We start from the raw sequence: 22,497 nt of genomic DNA, 5'->3' as shown, positions 1-22,497 counted from the left end.
TGTGAACTTCCTGTTACATTACCCTCTCGGTTCGGCAGGCGGGACTGCTTTCTCAATTAAATTAGAGCACAACAACTTTTCGTCCTAAAGGTCCTAAAACCTTTCCATAAGTTTTAAAAAGGGGGCTGATTCTAAGAAAAATATCGAGTTGGTAATAGCACAAGTAGTGCAAAGATACGGCAAATATCTAAGGAGGGGCACCCGAATGCGTTCAATCCCAGATTCCCAGACCTCATGCTTAAGGCGATTTTGAACCCTCTGTTCGGTCCTCTATTCAGTGAGTGCGCTCGCCACCTAGTGGCAAGAGTATGAAATTACAGGATGTTTGGAGAAATGGGAGCAATTTCAGGTCGACACAATTTTGTCACCAGAAGCTGAGAAAGTGTGTTAGTTAGACATTCCCAGTAAAACATTTCCCCCCCAGAAAAACATTTTTAACTAGTTGCAGGCCATTTGAACAATCCCAAAGAATTCTCTCTAGAAAAAAGGCAAGAGAAGAGTGATAGATGTGGAGGCTATTCACAAATACTCCATTCTCCTCTTCTCCCGGAAACACGGTAGGATTACTAGCCCACTCCCCACCTCCTCCTTGCTTTTCGCCCTACCCAGCGCCAGCTTCAGGACATGTATCCAGTGTAGTTGTAAGGGCTCCCCACTCAGAAAGGCCCTACGATTGGGGTTTAATGCTCTGTGGCTTCTGTCTTGAAATTCATAATTGTCTTAACTTTGAATTTGTTTTGTAAGCGAAATCTAACAGGACAATGGTGCAGGCACTGGGGACCTGGAGCCTGGCTAACACATACTGTTGCATCCACACGACTCCTGAAACAGAAGGCTGCGGGCACCAGTGACAGTCACAACCAAGTTTATTGCAATGAGAGGCAAGGCAAACCGATCCATCGGGACTGACACTCCTGACCCGAGTGCGGTCTCGAACAGCCGGGGTACAGAGTTTTTATAGCCAACCACATCGTCTTATTACCTGGGAACAGAACAAAGGAATAGTTCCCGGATGGGGTTGGAAACAGTTCAGACGTGCCCTTGCCCCAATCGAATCAAACACTAATCCGGTTGATTTTCCTTACACTTTTGTTCCCTTGGTGGACAGGATAAGGCTGTTATCTCTTCACCTACAGTGTTAAAACAAAGCTGTTATTTCTTAAGGCTACAGGTTAGCCCTACGCTACAATTTAACCCTGTCACCTCCCTGATTCTTGGTTGCCTACTCCCTCCCGTGCCGCACTGGTCCCCTGGACTCCCATGCTGCCCTCCTGCCAGGGTGTATTATGTTAGTCAGCCGTCTCTGTGCCTGGGGGGGACCCTTGTCCTCCTTCCAACGTGCTAGTGATTATTGTCAGGCCTCCAATGGTTACTAATATACTAATATACCTAAACACCCACCACAGACACATCCAAATTATCCTGTGTTCTGTTTAAAATTTTTTTTTAATTTTTAATTTTTAAAAATCTTTATTTATTTATTTTGAAGGAGCTAGAGAGCACACAAGCAGGGGAGGGACAGAGAGAGAGAGAGAGAGAGGGAGAGAGAGAATCCCAGGCTCCCCAAGCCTTTTTTTTTTTTTTTTAAATTAGGAAATGTATCTGTTATCTCCAGCTGCATAACAAATCGTCCCCCATACTGGCAGCTGGTAGCAATACCATGTGTTTGTTTATGATCTCGCCATTTTGTGGCTTGAGAGCTTGGGAGTGGCTTGGATATTCTGTTTGGAATCTCAGCCAGGGCTACATTCTCTGGAAGACTTGATTAGGGCTAGAGGATCTGCTTCTTGAGCGTGAGCCATGGCTGTTGGTCTGAGATCTCGGTTCCTCGCAAGCTACTGACAGGAGACCCAGATCCCGGTCACACGGCCTCTTTCATGGGGTGCTTGGGTGCCCTCATGACACAGGGAGCAAGGAGGGAGCACAGGGCCTCTCATGACCACGTAGGAGAAGTCACACCACCCATTCTGCCACAATGGCTTTGTTAAGACTGAGTTGCTGGGGCGCCTGGGTGGCTCAGTCGCTGAAGCGTCAGACTCTTGGTTTTCGGCTCAGGTCATGATCTCACGGTTCGTGGGATCGAGCCCCGCACTGGGCTCTGCACTGCCAGCGTGGAGCCTGCTTGGGATTGTCTCTCTTCCTCTCTTTCTCTGCCCCTCGCGCCTGTGCGTGTGCTCTCCTTCTCTGTCTCAAAATAAATAAACATTAAAAAAAGAAGACTGAATTGCTAAGTCTAGCTCATGCTCACGGGGAAGGGAGTTCGGCCTTACAGGTTGAAGGAAGAGTATCGAAGACTGTGGACACTTTAACACAGTTGTAAGGTTGCTCTCAAGGAAACGCTAAAGCTTTATTGAGAGGCATCTACCCAGGGATTAATTAGTTAATGGTAGCTCCCAGGAGGCTCAGCTGTCAGGAAACTTCTGGGTCAGAGTTGGGATTGATCCTCAGGCCCAAATATCAGGGGAGGCCCCTTTTCCAGTGAGGGCTTCTCAGGAGCTGAACACTTATTTTGCTTCTGACCGGAGGAAACCCCAAGTTTCCCGTGATGGCAGCTCCCTGGGCTCCACGGTTTCTCCCCCGGGAGACATCACCCCGGTCTTCGGCTCAGCAAAGGTGTGCCCCATCTTTTGGTGAAATTGTGCCCTCTGACCTTCTTTTCTGTCAGCGACCTCAGGCTTTGGTGCTCGGTACAAGCCCTGCCTGCTTATCACAGCGACAGGCTGGGGCCTGAATGCTGGCTCTGCTATTGAGCCGTGTGGCGGTGGACGAGGGCCGCCATTAGTCAGAGGTGGAGGTGAGAGGAAACCCTGCCCACCCCCACCCTGCCTGGCTTCTGTTGGTCCCTGATTTGGGCCTTTTTCCAGGGAAGTCCCTAAATCCCTTGGTCTTCTCAGGATGTCACGCCTGGAGGCAGCATGGGGCCAGATTCCCTGGGCCAAGTTCCACGGGGCCGGGGGCAGCAGGCCGACCTTGACCCAGAACAGAGCATCAGGCAGATGCTTAGGTCACACCCACGTTCAGGGTCTTGAAGTTGAGGAGGTCCCAGGCTCTCCCCACTGGGCAAGAGGAAGGCCGCCCAGGGGCAAGTCAGCAATGCTGAGGGGCCAGGAAGCACTTGACCCCGGGGCTGACTGCCAAGGTGGCCGAGAGACCTTCTGTACCCATTCTTCCTTTATTTCGTTAAAAAAAAATTTTTTTAAACATTTATTTATTTTTGAGACAGAGAGAGAGCATGAACAGGGAGGGTCAGAGAAAGAGGGAGACACAGAATCTGAAACAGGCTCCAGGCTCTGAGCTGTCAGCACAGAGCCTGACGCGGGGCTCGAACCCACAGACCACGAGATCATGACCTGAGCCGAAGTTGGACGCTTAACCGACTGAGCCACCCAGGCGCCCCTCCTTTATTTAGTTTTAAGTGGACTTTATTTTTCTAGAGTAGTTTTAGGTTCACAGCAAAACTGGCCAGAAAGCATAGAGTTCCCCTATACTCCCCGCCCCCCTGTCACATGCACAGCCTCCCCCACCACCTCCCCAAGTCCACGGCTTACATTAGGGTCCACTGTTGGGGTTGTTCGTTCTACGCGTTTTGACAGACATACCTGTTACCATGGGCTCATACAGAATAGTTTCTCTGCCCTGAACTACTCTGCACTCCACCCTGTCATCCCTCCCCACTGCACCCCTGGCAACCGCCGCTCTTTTTACTGTCTCCGAAGTTTTACCGTTTCCAGAACGACCTATAGTTGCACTTGGACAGTATATAGTCTTTTCAGACCAGCTTCTTTTACTTTGTAATATCCATTTAAGGTTCCTCCATGTCTTTCCATGGCTTGATAGCTCATTCCTTTCTAGTGCTGAATGATATCCCATTGTCTGGATGTGCCACAGTTTATGTATCCGATCCCCCACTGAGGGACATCTCGACTGCTGCCAAGTTTTGGCACCTATGATTAAAGCTGCCATAAACATCCCTGTGTGAATTTTTGTATGGATGTACATTTCAACTCTTTTGGGTAAATACCAAGGAGTGTGACCGCTGGATCGTATGATGAGAACATATTAAATTTTTAAGAAAGTGCCACAGCGTCTTCCAAAGTGGCCGTAGCTCTTGTGTCATTCCTAACCAGCAGAGTGGCATCTCCGTCAGCAAGGAATGAGAATGCCTGTTTCTCCACATCCTCACCAGCATTTGGTGCTGTCAGTGTTTCTGATTTTGGCTATGCTGATAGGTAAGCAGTGGAATTCATTGTTGTAATTTGCAATTCCCAGATGACACATGTTGTTGAACATCTTTCCATACATGTATTTGCCTCCTCTGTATCTTCTTTGGGGAGTTGTCTATTCAAGGTCTTTGCTCATTAAAAAAATCAGGTGGTTAATTTTCTTATTATTGAGTTTTAAGAGTTCTTTTGTATATTTCAGATAATAATTTCATCTGATGTGTCTTGTGCGGGTATTTTCTCCCAGGCTGTGGCTTTTCTTCTCATTCTCTTGACAGTGTCTTTCTCAGATCGGGAGATTTTCATGTTAACAAATTCCAGAGTATCAGTGGTTTCTTGGATGGATCACACCTGTGGTATTATATTTAAAAAGCTGATAACCATACTCAAGTTCGTCTAGATTTTCTCCTGTTTTGCATTCTAGGAGTTTTTGTAGGTTTGCATTAAAAAAAATTTTTTTAATGTTTTTATTTATTTTTGAAGGAGAGAGAGACAGAGCATGAGTGAGGGAAGAGCAGAGAGAGAGGGAGACACAGAATTCGAAGCAGGTTCCAGGGTCTGAGCTGTCCACGCAGAACCCGACACAGGGCTTGAACTCACAAGCTGTGAGATCATGACCTGAGCCGAGCTCGGACGCTTAACCGACTGAGCCACCCAGGTGCCCCTGTAGGTTTGCATTTTATATTTAGGTTTATGATTCAGTTGAATTTTTATGAAGGGTGTAAGGTCTGTGTCTAAATTTTTTTTTTTTTTTTTTTTTTTGCATGTGGACGTCCACTTGTCCTAGCACCATTTATTGAAAAGTCTATCTTTGTTCCACTGTACTGCTTCTGTTCCTTTCTCAGAGATTGGCTGACTATATTTGTGTGGGTCTATTCTGGGCTCTCCACTCTGTTCCAGTGATTTATTTGCCAGCACCGTATGTCTTGATTACTGTAGCTTTATAGTAAGTCTTGAAGTTGGGTAGTGTCAGTCCTCCAACTTTGTCCTTGTCTTTAATATTGTGTTGGTTATTCTGGACCTTTTGCCTCCCCATATAAACTTTGGAATCGGTTTGTCAATATCCACAAAATATCTTGCTGGGATTTTGATTGGGGCTGCACTGAATGGAGAGATCAGTTGAGAAGAACTGATGTCTTGATACTTCTGAGCCTTCCTGTCTGTGAACGTGGAATATGCCTCCATTTGTTTAGTTCTTTCATTTCTTTTATTGGAGTTTTGTATTTTTCTTCATGTAGATCTTGCACATATCTTGCTCGGTTCATATCAAAGTATTTCATTTTAGGGGGTGCTATTGTAAGTGGTGTGGTGTTTTTTATTTCAAGGTCTACTTGTTAATTGATGGTATATAGGAAAGCAAATGACTTTTGTATATTAACCTTGTATTTTGCAATCTCGCTATAGTCACTTATTAGTTACAATTTGTTGCTGTTGTTGATTCTTTAGGATTTCTACTTAGATGATCATGTCACCTGCACACAAAGAAAGTTGTATTTCTTCCTTTCCAATCTGTGTATCTTTTGACTTAATCAGTTTGGGTTGCTAATAACAAACACCATGGACTGGGGGGCTTAAATGACAAACATTTCTCACAGTTCCGGAGGCTGGATTAGCGTGCCAGCATCATTGGATTCTTGGTGGGGGCCCTCTTCCTGGTTTATGGATGGTCACTTTCTTGTATCCTTGCATGGCAGAGACAGAGAGACAGAGGAAGCAAGCAGTCTCAGGTCTCTTCTTATAACGGCACTAATTATCATGACGGCTCCACCCTCATGATCTAATTACCTCCCAAAGGCCTCTGCTCCAAATACTATCCCACTAGGGATTAGGGTTTCAACATATGAACTTTGAGGAGATGCAAGTTTTCAGTCCATAGCACCTTTCATTTCCTTTTCTTGTCTTATTGCATTGGCTGGGACTTCCAATAAGATGTTGAAAAGGAGAGGGGAACATCCTTGCCTTGTTGCTGGTCTAGTTGGAAATTATCTAGTTTTTCTCTCATTAAGTGTGATGTTGGCTGTAGGTTTTCTGTAGATGTTCTTTATCCAGTTGAGGAGGTTCCCTATGCCTAGTTTGCTGATGGGTTGGTGTTTTATTATGAATAAGTGTTGGATTTTGTCAAATGCTTTCTCTGCATTTGTTAATATAATCATGAGATTTTTTTTCTTCTTCAGCCTGTTGATGTGCTGGATTACATTCGTTGATTTTTGAATGTTGAGCCAGCCTTGCATACGTGGGATAAATCCCACTTGGTGATGGTGTATAATTCTTTTTGTACATTGTTGGATTTACTTTTTTGAGGACTTTTGCACCTGTGTTCATGATGTAGCTCTAATTTTTCTCTCTTTTTTTTTAAATGTGTATTTATTTTTGAGAGAGAGCATGAGTGGGGGAGGTGCAGAGAGAGAGGGAGAGACAGAGAATCCCAAGCAGCCTGTCAGTGCAGAGCCTGATAGGGGCCTCGAACTCACGAACCATGAGATCATGACCTGAACCAAAATCACGAGTTGGACGCTTAAGACTGAGCCACCCAGGCATCCCGTGTAGTTTTCTTTTCTTGTAATAGCTTTGTTTAATTTTGGTATTAGAGTAATTCTGGCCTCAGAATGAGTTAGGGAGTATTCCCTCTGCTTCTGTCTTCTGGAAGAGATTGCAGGAAATTGGAAGAATTTCTTCCTTAAATGTTTCTTCCTTAAATTTACTGGTGAACCCATCTGGGGCCTGGTGCTTTCTGTTTGGGAAGGTTATTAATTATTAATTCAATCCCTTTATTTAATTTTTAAAAGATTTTAATTTTAGGTAATCTCTACATCCAATGTGGGGCTTGAACTTACAACCCCAAAATCAAGAGTCACATGCTCTACTGACTGAGCCAGTCAGGTGCCCCTGATTCAACCTTTTTAGTAGATACAGGCCTATTCAGATTTCTTCTTGTGTGAGTGTTGGCCGATTGTGTCTTTCAAGGAATTGGGCCGTTTCATTTAGGTAATCAGATTTGGGGACTTCAAGTTTTTCATAACATTGCTTTATTATCCTTTTAATATTCATGGGATCCATCGTGATACATCCTCATTCATGTCTGATATTAGCAATATGTGTCTTCTCCTATTTTTCTCAATTAGCCTGGCTAGAGGATTACTGAATCTATTCACCTTGTCAAAGAACCACCTTTTGGTTTCATTGTTTTTCTTTATTGTTTTCTCATTTTCAATTTCATTGATTTCTGCTCTAATTTTTAAAAGTATTTCTTCTGCTTATTTTGGACTTAATTTGCTCTTATTCTTCTAGTTTCCTAGGTGGAAGCTTAGGTTTTTGATTTTACATTTTTTTCTTTTCCAATATATGCATCAATGCTATAAACTTCCCTGTAATCACTGCATCCCACAAATTTTGGTAGATTTTATTTCATTTTCATTTCGTTCAAGGCATTTTTAAGTCTCCTTGAGATTTGTTCTTTCACCTACATGTTATTTAGGAGTATGTTGTTTAATTTCTACATACTCAGAGATTTTCCACCTACTTTTGTTGATTGTTTTCTAGTTTAATTCTATTATGGTCTGAGAGCATACAGAACACATTGGAAATTGTGAGGGTGTGTTTTATGACCCAGAATATGGTATATCTTGGTGAATATTCCATGTGATCTTGAGAAAAATGTGCATTCTGTCTTTTCTGGATGAAGTCCTCTGTAGGTATCAATTAGATCCAGTTGGTTGATGGTACTGTTGAGTTCAACTGTGTCCTTACTGATTTTATACCTGCTGGATCTGCCCATTTCTGTTAAAGGGGAGTTGAAGTCTCCATATATAATAGTGGATGCATCCATTTCAACTTGTAGTTCTACTGGTTTTTGCCTTATATATTTTGACACTGTTGTTAGGCGCATATACATTAAGGACTGTTATGTCTTCTTGGAGAACTGACCCTTTATCATCATTATAAAAAGAGGCATTACATAATGCCTCAACATTTTTCCTTTTCTGAAGTCTGCTCTGTCTAAAATTAATATAGGCTCTGATAAAACCCCAATGAGTTAAGCTCTGGCAAAATAGTTTCTCTTAAGGGCCTTGTTAAGAAACACAGAGTGTTCTGGCGTATTTCAACATGGTTACTTCCTTCTACTGTGAGAAGCAGGTTTTTTTCCTGAGTTTCACCGTGAGGACCTGATAGAGCTTCAGAAGGTAAAGCTCACAAAGGTGTGGGACTCCACCCCTTCCATGACTGGGTCACCCTGGAGTTTTTAACTCTCATATTTGTCCACACTGAGCCTCCACCAATTTGTCAATCACAGTTGAGCTTTTCCTATTCTGGTACCGGTTCCTGAGAAGGTGGCCTCTGCTTTGGCAAGTTGTGATTCTCTGCATTCGGCAGTCTGTCTCTCCAATTTGGGGGGCAGCCTTTGTCCTGTGACGTTCATGGATTTAAGAGGATTTGTTGAATTTCCAGCTTGTTCAGCTTTTTACTTGTCGTTAGGGTGGGCTGATGACTCCCAAGCTCCTTACATGCTGGACTGGAAACTGGGCACATGGTTGCCCAGCCACAGACTACATCTCCCAGCTTCCCTTGCAGCTAGGCATGGCCAGTGGGGTGTAAGTAGAAACCTTGTGAGCCAGAGAGCCTTTCCTTCCCTTCCCCTCTCCTCCTTCCTATGGGTTGGAAGGCAGATACAATTCTGACGAATTGGCCTCCACTGTGCAAGGGAGGACATCACTCTACAGAATGGCAGAGCCACAAAGTGGAAGGGACCTGGGTCCGTGGGTGACCACATAGAGCAGAGCTGCTCTGCCAACCAGGACCACGCACCTTTGGATTCTTATAGCAGGGAAGTAAAGTTCTATCCTCTTGGACCCAGAGTATTTTAGGGTCTCTTTATCAAGGCAATTTAGCCTGTACCCTAACTAATCCAGACCCTAAACCCTTAGCGAGCCCAGAGTTTCCTAGCCAGAGACAGCTGGCTGTGGTAGAAAGCACATGAGATACGGGCCGAAAACAGGCCTGCTCCAGGCTTGGATGCTGATTTACCGGGTAGCTCACCTACACTCTCTGGGCACTTCTCCATCCTAATCCACCTCAACTTGCCTCCAATGAGCTGAGGGGCATACAAGTGTGGCGATGAACCACGGATGGCTGGGCAGTTGGTAAGAGCAGATTTTAATGAGGGACATCCTGAGGATGAAGCTTACTGTGACTATAGCCTATGAGAGCCCTCTGTGCCTCTGTCTGCAGATTTCAGGTGGCTAGACCTGGAGGCACTGTAGGAATGTGTCTTCCGGTGGCTCTTGGGTTTTAGTAACATAACGGTCAAGTTGACTTTTTTGAGGACAGCTTCCAGGTCTGTGAATCTTAACACACGTGTAGCGTCCTGTGCTCGCTGCCATGGTCAGGATACGGAACAGCTGGCCCTTCTCACTGGGCGGGGCACAGGTGAGGCTCACCTGGGTCATGCAGTCCTTAGCAGCACAGCTGGGGGAGGCGGGCCTGGTGGGCTCAGGCTGAGCCAAGAGGAACAAGCTGGGGGCAGCCCCCTCCTCAGGGCTCAGACCAGCCTCCTCAAGGCTCTTCCCTGCCCACTGGCCCCTGAAGAGTCCTAGGGGCCTTCTCAAAAAAGCCTGGCTCATCTGACAGGACCAGGGGTGAGGTAGCCCCCTGGAATGGCCACTGGCCTTGGTCTCTTTCCTTCCATTCCCAGAGGAACCATAGAGAAACTGGGTTGGGGCCTGTGTCACCCTGCTTAGGAGCGTGCAGTGGCTCCCTGATGCCTTCTGGCCCCATCCAAGGTGCTGAGTGTCTGAGGTCAGAGAGGAAGTCGGTCATTGTCTGTCTCCAGTCCCTGCTGCCCTGCCCCGGAGTGTCCGCTGCTCCTCCCATGATCCCCTTCTGTGTCCCTGTAGCTTTGGCCCCAAGCTGCTGGTGCTGCCTTCCTCCCATGGACCTGCGGCTGCCTCTTCTTCCCTCATCTCCATCCATGCTCCATGGGGCAGCTCAGAATCCTCCAATGGCTCCTGATCGCCTGTGGAAGCAAGTCCCGGATCCTCATCTGCTATTGGGTTCCCCCACCCCTGACCTTGCCACTGTCCCCCCAGGCACCTGCCCTCACCCCTGCCATTCCCCTCTGTGCTGCATCTGCCCTCCTTGGCTCGGATGAACCCCTCTAGGCTGGACTCCTGAGTAACTATTTTACCTTGATTTAGTGCTGATTTCATGCATGTTGCGCTATTTGCCAACGTATCTTTCTCTCCTATGAGATGTTAAGGTAGGTGACAATGGGCAGCTTGTCTTACTCTCTCCTGTGACCGCATGAAACCCAGTACCTACTGCATGCTTGTGAAAGAGGTGTTCCAGGTACTGTACTAATGGGGGCCCTTTCTGGCCCCACACTTTCCTCTTGCTGTTTCCTCACATTAGCATTTAATGTCCTTCTCTCCTCTCTCTGTCCATCGAAATCCTGCCTCTCTTCTAGAGCTAGTTCAAGGGCAGCCTCTACCTGGAAGCCTGCAGTGATCACCCCCTCCTTATGTTTCCCCAGCCTGTGTGGCCTGGAAGTTGGGCACAGTGTGCCTGCATCAGGCACATGGGTGACAGGAAGGGGGCAGTGCTGGAAGGGGAAAAGACTCCAGGAGCCCAGGGAGGGGATTCTGGGCCAGGCTGTGCATGAATGTAGGCAACTCTGCGCTGAGGGCAGGGGAAGCAGCAGCAGGTATGGGCTGATCCAGCAGCCCCAGGGTTTGAACGTGAACTCTGGCAGCAGGAACGTAAGGGAATCTGTGAGGAACGAAAGGAAAGGATGTCTGTCAGGCTCTGTCGTGGGAGGCTCTGGGGTTAAGTCCAGTCTCAGAAGGAGTCTGGGTCTCCAGGGTTCTGAAGATGTGATGCTGGTCAGGCTGACATGGAAGCTGGTCTGATGGAGGTCGGGCTGACCCAGGTGCCCACATGTTGGGCCAGTGGCCTCAGCAGGAGATGAGGAGGGGGTTGGCGAGTGCAGGAGCCGTGGAGGCTGGTGCCGAGGGCTCTCTCCTCAAGAGCTCACAGCCAGCCAAAGCTGTGTGCAGGGCGTCCAGGATGGCCGAGGGTCCAGATCTCCCCTCTGGAAGGGAAGAGTAGACAGGGAGGGCACGTCAGTTTGCTCACCATGGCCCACAGAGCCACTTTTCTTTCTGGGGCCCTCCCCAGCTCTCTCTTGTCTCACTCCCACTGAGGACCCCAGAGAAGCCGGCTGCTAGCACATAATTTCTGACCTCCCTCTCGATTCCAGGGGCCATTCCGGGTGCTAGACATACCCAAGCCTTGCCCAGCAATGCCCTGTGAGGCTAGCGAGCAAAGGCTTATGACCAGTTGGTCATCCCATTAGCGTGTGAGGCCCTTTGAGGAGAGAGCTTGGCCTGGCTCGTCTTGATTTCACGAGACACAATCTGGCCCTGATGTAATCCTACTGCCCCCGAACTTTATCTAAAAATGGCGACCATGTAGCTCAGTGCTTAAAGGAGAGACCTAAGGCTTTGGGTGCAGCTGGCACTTGGCCTCTCTGTGCTTCAGTCTCTCCATCTGTGGAATGGGCACAATAACAGAACCTTCTTCAGTGGGCTGCTGTCATGACGCAGGGGGTTAAAACCATGTGAGGTGCCTCTCCAGAGCCTGGCCCATAGTCAGCCTGCCAACTGAACTGAGAGCAGGGAACCCTGCCCAGTTCCCTTGGGGGTTTTGGCCCTGCTGGCTTCTGCTGGGCTCTTCTCCCCAGGACTTCTGTTCCCCTGCTCTTGTCAAGTAGCATTTTGAACTGTTCCTGACGATGTACTTTCAGGGTGGTAATGACAGTGGAATTTTGCAGACAAGACACTCAGGACAGACAGTGCTGAGTCAGGCCACCGTCAGATGCTGTCCAGGCTCTGAAAGATAGGAGAGATCTCCTACCATGTGTGGGGTCCTTGCAAGCATCCAGCGTGTTCAGCAAAATCTTCCCCAGGGCTCTTTTCGATATGTTCTGAAAAAGAAATAGAGACAGTGCTGGACTGCACTGTGGCTGCTGTGTCCTCGTTCAGCAGGTTGGACTTGGTGGCCCCTACGGACTTCTGTATGGCTCCCTAGGGCACAGAGAGTCACTACCCCCCTCCCTTCCTGGCCCCCTGGCCCTAGGCTGGCAACACTGCTTGCTGGGCTTCTCAGAGACTTTTGGTGGGTGGATCGAGTGGTATGTGGGACCCATTCCATCAAAGATCACATATTTGTGGATTACCACTCATGTGCCCAAGGAGAAGTAGGCACTTGGGAAATAAACATGAATAAGAGCATTTCTATGCATGGTCTCATTTAACCTTTGCAACAGCTTATATTATTAGGCTCCTTTTAATGGGTGAAAAAAGCAGTGCTGAGAAAGAATGAGACATTTGGCCATAGCCACCCAGCAAGGAGGCAGAAGAACCAGCATTTACTCACAGGCTGCATGGCCAGAAGCTGCCTGCTGGTGCTGGCTGCCCCTCAGCTCTTCTACCAGGCTGTGCTAATCTGGCCTGGGCCTTGCTGGTTCTGTATCCTAGGCAGTCTGGTGCACAGGTAAGAGCCTGCTTAAAACTCAGGCAAGCCGGGTTCAGATCCCACTTTCACCTTACAGTGGCTGTAATCCTAAGTTAATTGTCTCTCAAGAAAAAATTTTTTAAATGTTTATTTATTTTTGAGAGAGAGAGAGAGAGAGAGAGAGAGAGAGAGAGAGAGAGAGAACATGAGTTGGGGGAGAGGCAGAGAGAAGTGGGGACAGAGACTCTGAAGCAGGCTCTGTGCTGACAGCAGAGAGCCTGATGTGGGGCTCGAACCCACAAACCATGAGATTATGACCTGAGCCAAAGTTGGATGTTTAACTGATGGAGCCACCCAGGCACCCCTCAAAAAAAATTTTTTTTTTTAGTTTGCTGATGCTATTTAGGAACACGCTTGATTTCTGTACTCTGATATTTTATCATTCACCTTGCCAAGAAATTACAATAATTTGCTTATGGATTCTCTTGGGTATTTCTGTGTAGATGAATATGATATATAATTACTGATAGCTTAATGTCTTCTTGTCTAATCCTTACACCTTTTCTTTTTTTTTTCTTGTCTTATCGCATTGGCTAGAACAACTAACTGGAATACAGACAGTGAGGACACTCATGTTGGTCTTGATTCTGACTTTAGAAGGATTCCTTCTAACATTTCACCAATATCTGTGAGGTTTGTGAGACGTAGTTGGCTGAGACTCCTTATCTGGTAAAGGAGGGTCCTTACTGTTCTTCTTTTTTTTTTTTTTTAATGTTTATTTATTTTTGAAGAAGAGAGAGACAAAGTGTAAATGGGGAAGGGGCAGAAAGAGAAGAAGACACGGAATCCGAAGCATGCTCCAGGCTCTGAGCTATCAGCACGAAGCCCGATGCGGGGCCCGAACCCACAAACTGAAATCATGACCTGAGCCAAAGTCGGATGCTTAACCAACTAAGCTACCCAGGCTCCCCTATGATTCTCCTTTCTTATATTCATCCTTCTGTGGTTTTGAAATCAAAGTTAGATTAGCTTTATAGAATAAATTAGAGAGCCTCCTTTTGTTTTTAATTACCTTCCCTGAGCCTCCTTTTCTACATCTGGAAAGTGGAGATAACACCTGCCTAATGTGAGGAAAGCTCAGAGCCAGGTGCCCGACATAGGCCGGTGCCCCCTCCTGAGAGCCCCTCTCGTTGCCCTGGGTGGGCCACCTCCTGTGAGCCTACCAGGTCCCGGAGCCTTTGCAGGAGCTGCACCACGTCTACCAGCTTCTCCTCCAGCAGGGACAGCCGCACCCTCTCTGTCTCCACCATCTGCAGCTCCAGCCTCAGCTGCTCATTCTCTTCCACCTTCCACTGCAGCTCTGCCTGCGGGGACCAACGGGGACTCAGCGCCCACACTCACCGTGCTGTCTCCGGTCAGGACCCACAGCTTGCCTTGACCCTTTCTCAGAGGTCATCTGGCCCCCTCTGCCCACCCCCCCCCCCCCAGCCCAGAGAGGCTGCATGTCTGGCCTAAGGTCGCACAGTGTGTTGGGTTAATGTAAGAATATGCATATTTTGGTTTCTAGTGGAGAACTTCATTTTCCCTTCTCTATCCATATGCTTTCTTTTCATATATATATACATATACATACATATATATATATATATATTTTTTTTTTAATTTAAATGAAAAAAAATTTTTTTTGGTTGCAAGCAACAGAAACTTTTCTGCCTAGCTTAAACAGAAAAAAAAATTCACTAGTGGGCTATGGGTCATTCCCAGAACAGACCGGTGGCTGGAGAAGCTCAGGGATGGGGCAGCAGTGGGGTCTGAGACAGTAGGACGGTCTCAGGCCTCTTGTCCAGGGGCCAGAGCTGAGAAGAACACTTTCCAGCAACTCTCCCATCTCTCTCAAGATGGAAGGCCTCAGGAAAGGGGCCTGATTGGGCCAGTGTGAGTCACTGGCCCACCCTTGGCCAGGGGAGCACCGAGACCGTGGGTATCCACTGGGATACCCACGAGGGGGCAGATGCCAGGCAGTCATAAAGTGTCACACGGCTATCTGCCTTCTAAAGCAGGGATGCCAGGAGTAAGGTGGTCCCTGTTCTTAGCACTGATGGAGGGAAAGAGAAGCAGCCGAAGACGTGGTGCCCTTGGACACTCTGAGTCCTCTTTGGCTTTGGGCAGGACAGAGAAGGCGTGGTGCCTATGCCTCCTGCAGACGGGCCTGGAAGGTGGGCTTGGGGACACAGCTCGTGTGCCTCAGTAACTCTCCTGATCCCCACTTCCTGGAAATTTACTTAGAAAAGGGGTGGTGGCTATGCCTTGTGGAACTGCATCAGACCAACGTCAAAGACAGCATGGGTTTAGAATTTCAGGTATACAAATATAAAACGATCTTCTATCAAAACGACAGTTTGCAAAAGCGCAATGTGCTGGGGCTTAATGAAATGGCGACTCTCAGTAGCACTCCACACTTGATTACTGTGGGATGGAGAAGTTGCTCGGAGTGGAGAGATGAGAAAAAATGCCAAGTGGTCTCATTGAAACGGAGACACCTCGCCATTGGCTGTTGGTGTATATCCCTCCCTTACCCTCCATAACTCTCCTGGGGGGCAGTGTCCCTCCTCCCCCTCATCTGACTTTGATGGAGCTGCTAATCACTGAATCTTGCCCGGCTACCACAGGGACTGGCCCAGGGACACTCACATGATCGAGGCTGGGCCGGTTGGCGTTCTTCCCTGAGGTTTAGTATATTGGGCTCTTACCCCCTGGGCTTTCTTAGGTGGGCCAGTGGGAGGCTGGAGCTGTCTCTGGTCCCTTTCCCCACCATACGGAGGAAGCCTTTCTGAAGTAGGGCGAATGAGGCCAGCGCCAAGAGAAACACAGAGCAGATAGGCGGCAACAATCTGGTCTGAGTCGCTGGATCCAGCTGTTTCTGACGCTCATCTCCTCAGCTGTTCTTGCCAGCTCCATATTCTAATAAATACCTATTCTGCACACGAGCTGTTCTGAGACGGTTCCTTTAACTTGCAACCAAAATATTCTTCGTTAAATCTACGACAAAGGAAGGCACATCTCTTTGAGTCTTGGTTTACCCATCTGTGAACAGGGCACAGGACTTGGCTGACATCCCTCAGGGTTCTTCCAGCTATGAGAGACTTTAGCATTGGTCCAGACCTCGACCTCTGGGGCTCAGCTGACCTCCTCCCCAGGTGTCCCCAGGGTCTTCTCACTGCAGCCCTGGGTCCCCAGCTGCTCCACCAGCACAGCGATGCGAGCCTCCAGCTCCCCCAGGGTACAGGCATGGTCAGCACTGCCAAAGTGGCCGAAGTAAGTCACGAGCTTCTTGGCTGTCTGTTCATCACACCTGCAGCAAAGGAGAGCACCAGCACTGTGGGGCTGCTTTCCAGAGTCTGCTCCAGCCTCAGAAAGTGGGTGTTGCCACCGAGTCTAAAAGCCAGGCCATGGCACCCCCTGGTCAGTACCCCTCCCATGGCTCCCCATCTGACTGAGAGGAAAAGCCAAAGGCCTCACCCAATGTGTCCCTCTGATCTCCCTGGCCTCCCTCTCATCCATCTTCACTCACTGTGCTCTAGCCACAGAAACCTCCTCACTGCCCCTCCAACATGCCTCAGGGCCTTTGCACTTCTTGCTGTTCCCTCTTCCTGGAATGCTCTTCCCTCTTTCCTTCAGGTCTTTGCTCCAATAGCACCTTCTTAGAATGGCCTTCCTGGCATCTCCTCGCCCCTCCCTCTTCTGCTGCTTCACTTTATTTTCCTCCTACTTGTCACCACTCACTAGAATAGGGGCTCCAGGAGAGGAGGGCTGCTGTCTTGTTTATTGCCGTTTTCTCAGAGCCTCCAGATTTGTCTGGCACGAAGTAGGTGCTTAATAAATGCTTGTTGTTGACTTAAGGGTCGGTGGTGACAATAGTCCTGGAAAGCTGACAGCACTATACAATATAATAATAAACATCAGCGCTGCCCCTTGGTGGCGTACCTACTGCGGTCAGGCACCTGTTAGGCATTTCATAGCCTTGACAACAAATCTTCACAAACCTCTTGCCTGCCTTAGAGATGAGGAAGCTGAGGCTCAGAGGAGTCAGGAGACTTGTCTGAGGTGCCCCAGGCATCTGGGTCTTTCTCCCCTCTAGGGTGGTCGTGAGGATTACATAAGTTGGGGAGTCAGAAGGCCCCTGACCTGGGCCAGGCTGGAGGAGGGCACCGTAAACGCTGTTTCTTGCAGGAGCGACCGGGTAAGGAAGGGTCTGGTATGTCCTGGAATTACATGGAGCTGTGGGCCATGTCCTGGGATAGCGGCCAGGGGACTGAGAAGACACCAACGGTCATTAAAGCCCCCCACAAAGTGTGCCTTTGCCAGTCCCCTCATTTCATCCCCACACATGCTGGGGGTGGGGGGCGGGGCATCTGATCACTTCCCTCCTATGGACTAGGGGACAGAATCAGGCCTGTCAGCCTCCCAAGCTCAAGCTCTGTCACTGTGTGAAGGGGCTCTGGGCCTCTTGCGCCCCCCCGCTGCCCCCCGCGGCACACATACCCACTCCTGCAGCTGGAGAGGCGAGCCAACAGCGTCTTGACCTTGGCCAGTGACCTCTGCTCTTCCTGCCACTTCTCGGCCTCCTCTTCTTCGTCGGAGGCGGCCTGGCCCTCCACTGAGCGGAACAGCTGCCCGTCCACTGCTGGAGAAACACGGGATGCGGGGACAAGGGACAGAGGGAGGGAACCAGGCAGCCCGCCCCAGGGGGAAGCCACCAAGGCTCCACCAGGAGCCGAGCCGGCCACCTAGAGCCCCTCCCTGACATTCTACCCAGGGACCCTGAGAGAGAGAAGCCCTTTTTCTTCTCCACTTTCTAAGATGACACAACCAGCCGGGACCTGTCTTTGCCCTCAGAGATGCAGTATTATTCCCATTTGAGGATATGGCCATCCCAGCCAGGAAAGCTGTGGGGCAGGGGCTGGGGCTCTGCTGGCACACACACGAGGTTGAACAGGTTTTCAGCTCGCAGGGGGCTGCATGCCTTTGACACTTGAGGGGGGGGGGCGGGGGATGCAGAAGAAGAGCAGTCATACGCGTGACTCTGTGTGATCCCCAGCATGGCTGTGTCTGGTTGGTGTCCCCCAGTCTGGCTGTGCATCAGAAACCCCGGGGTCGGTTGTGGCCTCCTGGCGTCCTGTCACCCAGCATCAGGCTCTGCCTCCAGGGGGGGGGGGGCAGCCCCTGAATATCTCTCCAGGGGAGCCCTCCCTTTCCTCCCCACTCCACCCCAGCCCCGGGGACACAGATGTCCAGCCTGGCCAGGCAGAGTGCAGACTAGACGGCCATGGGACTGGTTCAGCCAGGGCAGCGGACCCAGGGCGGGCCGAGGACAGTCAGGCCAAAATCTGATTCAGACTTCCAGGGAAGAGAAGGGCCTGCATTCCCCTGGCCTGGGAGTTGGAGGGTGTGGGTCTGGAGCTCCTGGGGGCTGTCTGGTCAGTAAGAGGGGAGCGCCTTCCGCACGATAGGTCCACGAAGGCAAGGCAGCAAGGGGTGCAGTTCTGCTGACATCTCGGCTGTGCCCAAAGCCTACTTGGACTTAATTCCCCGCACCGTACCTTCCATCTAACTCGAGCCAGTTTGACAGTGACAATGGCCTGACCCTCGCAGACAGACAGTATCCTGAGCAGCAAAGCTGTGCATATCTTCCCCCCCGTAGAGGGAGAGGAGAATCAGAAGCAGCAGATCTGAGGTGGGCCTGGGCATCTGTGATCCGGGCCACCTGGCAGGTTTGGGAACCACTGATTCAGGTATCCTGACTTGGGACACCCGTCTCTCCAGCCTGACTGTCCCAGCTGGGTGGGCTCAGGGCCCTTCCGTTTAGTTTCAATAGAAACTGTCCCGGACCAGAGCACCTGGGTGGCTCAATCGGTTGGGTGTCTGACTTGGGCTTAGGTCACGATCTCATGGTTCGTGAGTTCAAGCCCCACGTCAGGCTCTGTGCTGACAGCCTGGAGCCTGCTTTGGATTCTGTGTCTCCCTCTCGCTCTGCCCCTTCCCCGCTCACGCTCTCTCTCTCTCTCTCTCTCAAAAATAAATAAATGTTAAAAAAGAAAAAAAAGAAACTGTCCCAGACCAAACAGAACCAGGGTTGAGGTGACTGATCCATGACGTTTTGGTTGCGTGAATCGTGTTCCCAATGTTGACGGTTTGTTTCTCGTCCTCGGGATTTCCTGGTGCTGTGTGTATGTGTGTTGTGTATGTGTGCATGTATATATGCACGCGCGTGTGTGGTATCATTATGGTCACGGTCATTAACACGTCCTGGTGCCCGAGGCAGGGGCAGGCAAGGGGCTCTGAAGATGAACTGGAAAGATGGCACCCAGTGGCCCCTCCGCACCTGCCCATGGCTGAGCCCAGCGAGCACTGTGTGCAGGGACAAACCTTCGTCCAGGGGTCTGTTCCCGGAGCTGCTGTCCGACTGCCAGGCTCCCTCTGGAGAGGTGTCTGGGCTTCTGGTCCCACTTTCCTCAGGTTCACCACTCTTGGCTTCTGGCTCTGGGCTGCCTTGTGAGGAGACTGGGAGCTGGGTGCCCTCTGACCTGTGGGCAGGGGAGAAGACACAGGTGCTGAGAGGGAGGAGGGGGCTTGGCCAGCTTCCTGCTGGCAGTGTGGGATGTGGACCCACCCTCTGCCACTGCTTACTCTGCACAGGTGAGCTATGATGTGCCTGAAGAAGACCATGTGGTTGACCTTACTGGCTCTCTACCCAACAGCCAGGATGTTAGAGTCAGACTTCCATGACAGACACTCCCTGTCCCAGTGTCCCTTGCATCTAACGCACAGGCTGCAATCTAATTTTAGCCAAGGAGGCTAAAGGAAAAATCTTCTGGGGAGCCTCTGGAATGGATTTTTATCCCTTACTAAAAGTAAATCAGGAAAGAAAATGCCCTTCCTTCTTGCCTTTGGACTTTGTCGTGTGGATATGTTTGAAACACTGGCAGCCATCTTGTGACCATGAGGAAATGGCTGAGAGAATTATGGAGTAGTTGAACAAGAGCCCTGATATCTTTCAGCTGCTGAGAGTCCTGGACCTCCCACCGCGGGACTTCTTATTATGGGAGAGATTTTTTTAAAAGTCTTAATTGTTTCAGTTACTTTTAATTGGGCTTTGGAGAACCTACTTCACCCTCATCAATCAATGTTCTTGATATTCTAAGGTCCTCACTTGAATCTTCAGGGTCCGTGTCACTGCCCTTACAAAATCAAGGGAAAAAAAGAAAAACAAATCTATCCTAGCATGAAAATATTCAGTAATGAACTGGCTGCTTATTAAACTAGTCCTTTCCTCCTTTTTCATTTTATACCCACATCTGTCTCTCATCTCTTCAGAATCTGTTGTTACTCAACCTCTCCCTGTCAGATGTAACAGCCCAATAGAAAAGAAAGGGCTGTGAAGTGAAATTTCACATCTTGGAAAAGAAGAGGCTGTGGGGGTGTCATTGAAGGGGTACTGGGGAACCATGGGACTCACAGGCAAAGCCACTGATGGTGGGAATGTGGCAGAGTTGGGCCAGTTTACAACCGAACAAGAGAAAAATCAACAGGGTTAGGAAGGGCCAGGAGCACCAGAAGAGACTCGGGGGACTGGGAAAAGCCCTTAGAAAAACGATCAAAAGTCTCGAATACTTTTGCATAAGAGACCCTCCTCATGACCCAGTTGCAACAACAAGAAAATGTGACGTTAAGGACGCCCCATTGTGTTTTCACACAGTTTTGTTGGGAAAATTATTCCAAAAGGAATATAATCAACCCGGAAACAGTCTACATCTAAGAATTAATACACTGGCCTACAGTCATGAAGATTGCTTTTAAAAAAGGAGTGAAAAGTGAAAAATAGAATTGCCGTGTGACCCGGCAGACCACTTCTGGGTATGTACCCAAAAGATCTGAAAGCCGGGACTCAAGCAGATGTTGACACACCCTTGTCCACCGCAGCATGATTCAAAATGTAGAAGTGACCCAAGTGTCCATTGATGGATGAATGGATAAAGTGTGATCTATCCATACAATGCGATATTATCCAGCCTCCCAAAGGGAGGAAATACCGACGTGCTACAACACGGACGAGACTTGACATGGTGCTCAGCGAAAGAAGCCAGTCATCAGAGGACAAACGCTGTATGATCCCACTTCTGTGAGGTCCCTAGAGCGCTCAGATTCCTGGAGACAGAAAGTAGGAGGGTGGGTGCCGGGGGGGCTGGGGGCCAGGAGAATGGGGAGTTAGTGTTTAATGGGGACAAAGTTACATTTTGGGAAGATGAGAGAGGTTCTGTGGATGGGTGGGGGGATGGTTGCACAACAGTGTGAATGTACTTAACGGCCACTGAACTGTGCACTAAAAAATGGCTACAATGGTTAAGTTGTATGTTATGTATACATGTTACAATGGAAAAAAAAAAAAGAAGGAATAAGTAGTTGAAAACATCACCTGGTTTTATGTGCTAAGTAGCACAAGAAACTCACTTTAATACATTTTGGGTTTATTTTTCAAGTTAAAGCCTCAGTCAAATCAGACACAGGCCACTCTCTTTGGTCCCATTTTGTGCAGATTCACTTCAGTGGATCTCTCCGGGGCCAAGTACTATTGGAAACCGAGGACCCTTCTGCTCACTTCAGGAGTTGCTGTTTGAAGTCACCGGCCAGTCCTTGCCCACACAGACCACTGTAAAGATAGAAGCCACACGACACCGTGGATGAAGCGGGGGCCTTGGTGCCAGCCCTGGCCTTGCCAATGAGGAAGTGGCAGTGGGACTTGGTCCCCATTTTGCAGATGGGTCGCTGGAGCTGATGACCTCTGAGGTCCTCCCATCTCTGCTTGTGTTCTGGTGATCAGGCCTGTGTGAGTATTCAGAGGAGCCAGCTTGGCCAGCATGCGTGTCAGGGAAACGACAGCAGCCGTTCCAGAGTGATTGGGACACGGGGACGCGGCACTGCAGAGAGTCCTAGCAGGTGTGGGTGCCCAGTGTTTGTTGGGTGGATTCAGCATCAGGGGGACTGTCTGCTGAGCCAAACAAGAGGGGATCTGCGGGACTGCGCTCGGGACCCAGAGCAGGGCATCGGCTGCCTGGGGCCACCCAGCACCTCCTCCCCGTTGGTGGCAGCTTCCCCGACTGCCACCCAGATGTCTCACCTGCTCACCTACCCCTACCACCAGTAGCTAGTCTGCTCAGAGGAGGGCGTGGCGTGTGGCTCCTCCCCATGCTAATTAGCATGGTCCATCCCTGGCCACCGTGATTGGCCCAGGCCTGCACAGGCAGCCAATGAGACCAAAGGAACTGTCTGCTGGGGTTTCCAGCGGACGCGCTGGCTCCCTGCCTGGTGAGGTCTGAGGACGACACGTAGGGAGATGTGACAGCCCAGGGGGCCGGCTGGAGATGCAGGGAGCTACAGAGAGAGCCTGAAGATGACAACAGAAACGACGTCCTTAATGACATGAGTTGGGTTGCTGGATCAGGGCTAACCCTAAACTTTTGTGTGTGTGTTTTTAAAAAAAAAAAATTTTTTTTTTTAACGTTTTTATTTATTTTTGAGACAGAGAGAGACAAAGCATGAACGGGGGAGGGTCAGGGAGAGGGAGACACAGAATCTGAAACAGGCTCCAGGCTCTGAGCTGTCAGCACAGAGCCCGACGCGGGGCTCGAACTCACAGACCGCAAGATCATGACCTGAGCCGAAGTCGGCCGCTTAACCGACTGAGCCACCCAGGCGCCCCTTGTGTGTGTGT

At 49.4% G+C, this 22,497-nt stretch overlaps 1 protein-coding gene across 1 annotated transcript in view; it reads right to left on the bottom strand.

Annotated features, from left to right (window-relative positions):
- Nucleotides 1-9,355: 9,355 nt before the first annotated feature.
- Nucleotides 9,356-22,497, bottom strand: part of EFCC1 (EF-hand and coiled-coil domain containing 1) — a 41,975-nt gene continuing 28,833 nt past the window's right edge. Inside the window, exons 4-9 of the mRNA XM_045496376.1 lie at nucleotides 19,155-19,312; nucleotides 17,271-17,409; nucleotides 15,915-16,080; nucleotides 13,952-14,092; nucleotides 12,129-12,198; nucleotides 9,356-11,304 (exon numbers count right to left, since the gene is read on the bottom strand). Coding sequence (XP_045352332.1) covers nucleotides 11,168-11,304; nucleotides 12,129-12,198; nucleotides 13,952-14,092; nucleotides 15,915-16,080; nucleotides 17,271-17,409; nucleotides 19,155-19,312 — 811 coding nt within the window. The 3' untranslated portion in view covers nucleotides 9,356-11,167. The remainder of the gene's footprint in view (nucleotides 11,305-12,128; nucleotides 12,199-13,951; nucleotides 14,093-15,914; nucleotides 16,081-17,270; nucleotides 17,410-19,154; nucleotides 19,313-22,497) is intronic.

Source organism: Leopardus geoffroyi, chromosome A2 (genome assembly GCF_018350155.1).
Source record: "Leopardus geoffroyi isolate Oge1 chromosome A2, O.geoffroyi_Oge1_pat1.0, whole genome shotgun sequence".
NCBI classification, from domain to species: domain Eukaryota; kingdom Metazoa; phylum Chordata; class Mammalia; order Carnivora; family Felidae; genus Leopardus; species Leopardus geoffroyi.
This window is presented reverse-complemented; position numbering and strand designations above follow the sequence as displayed.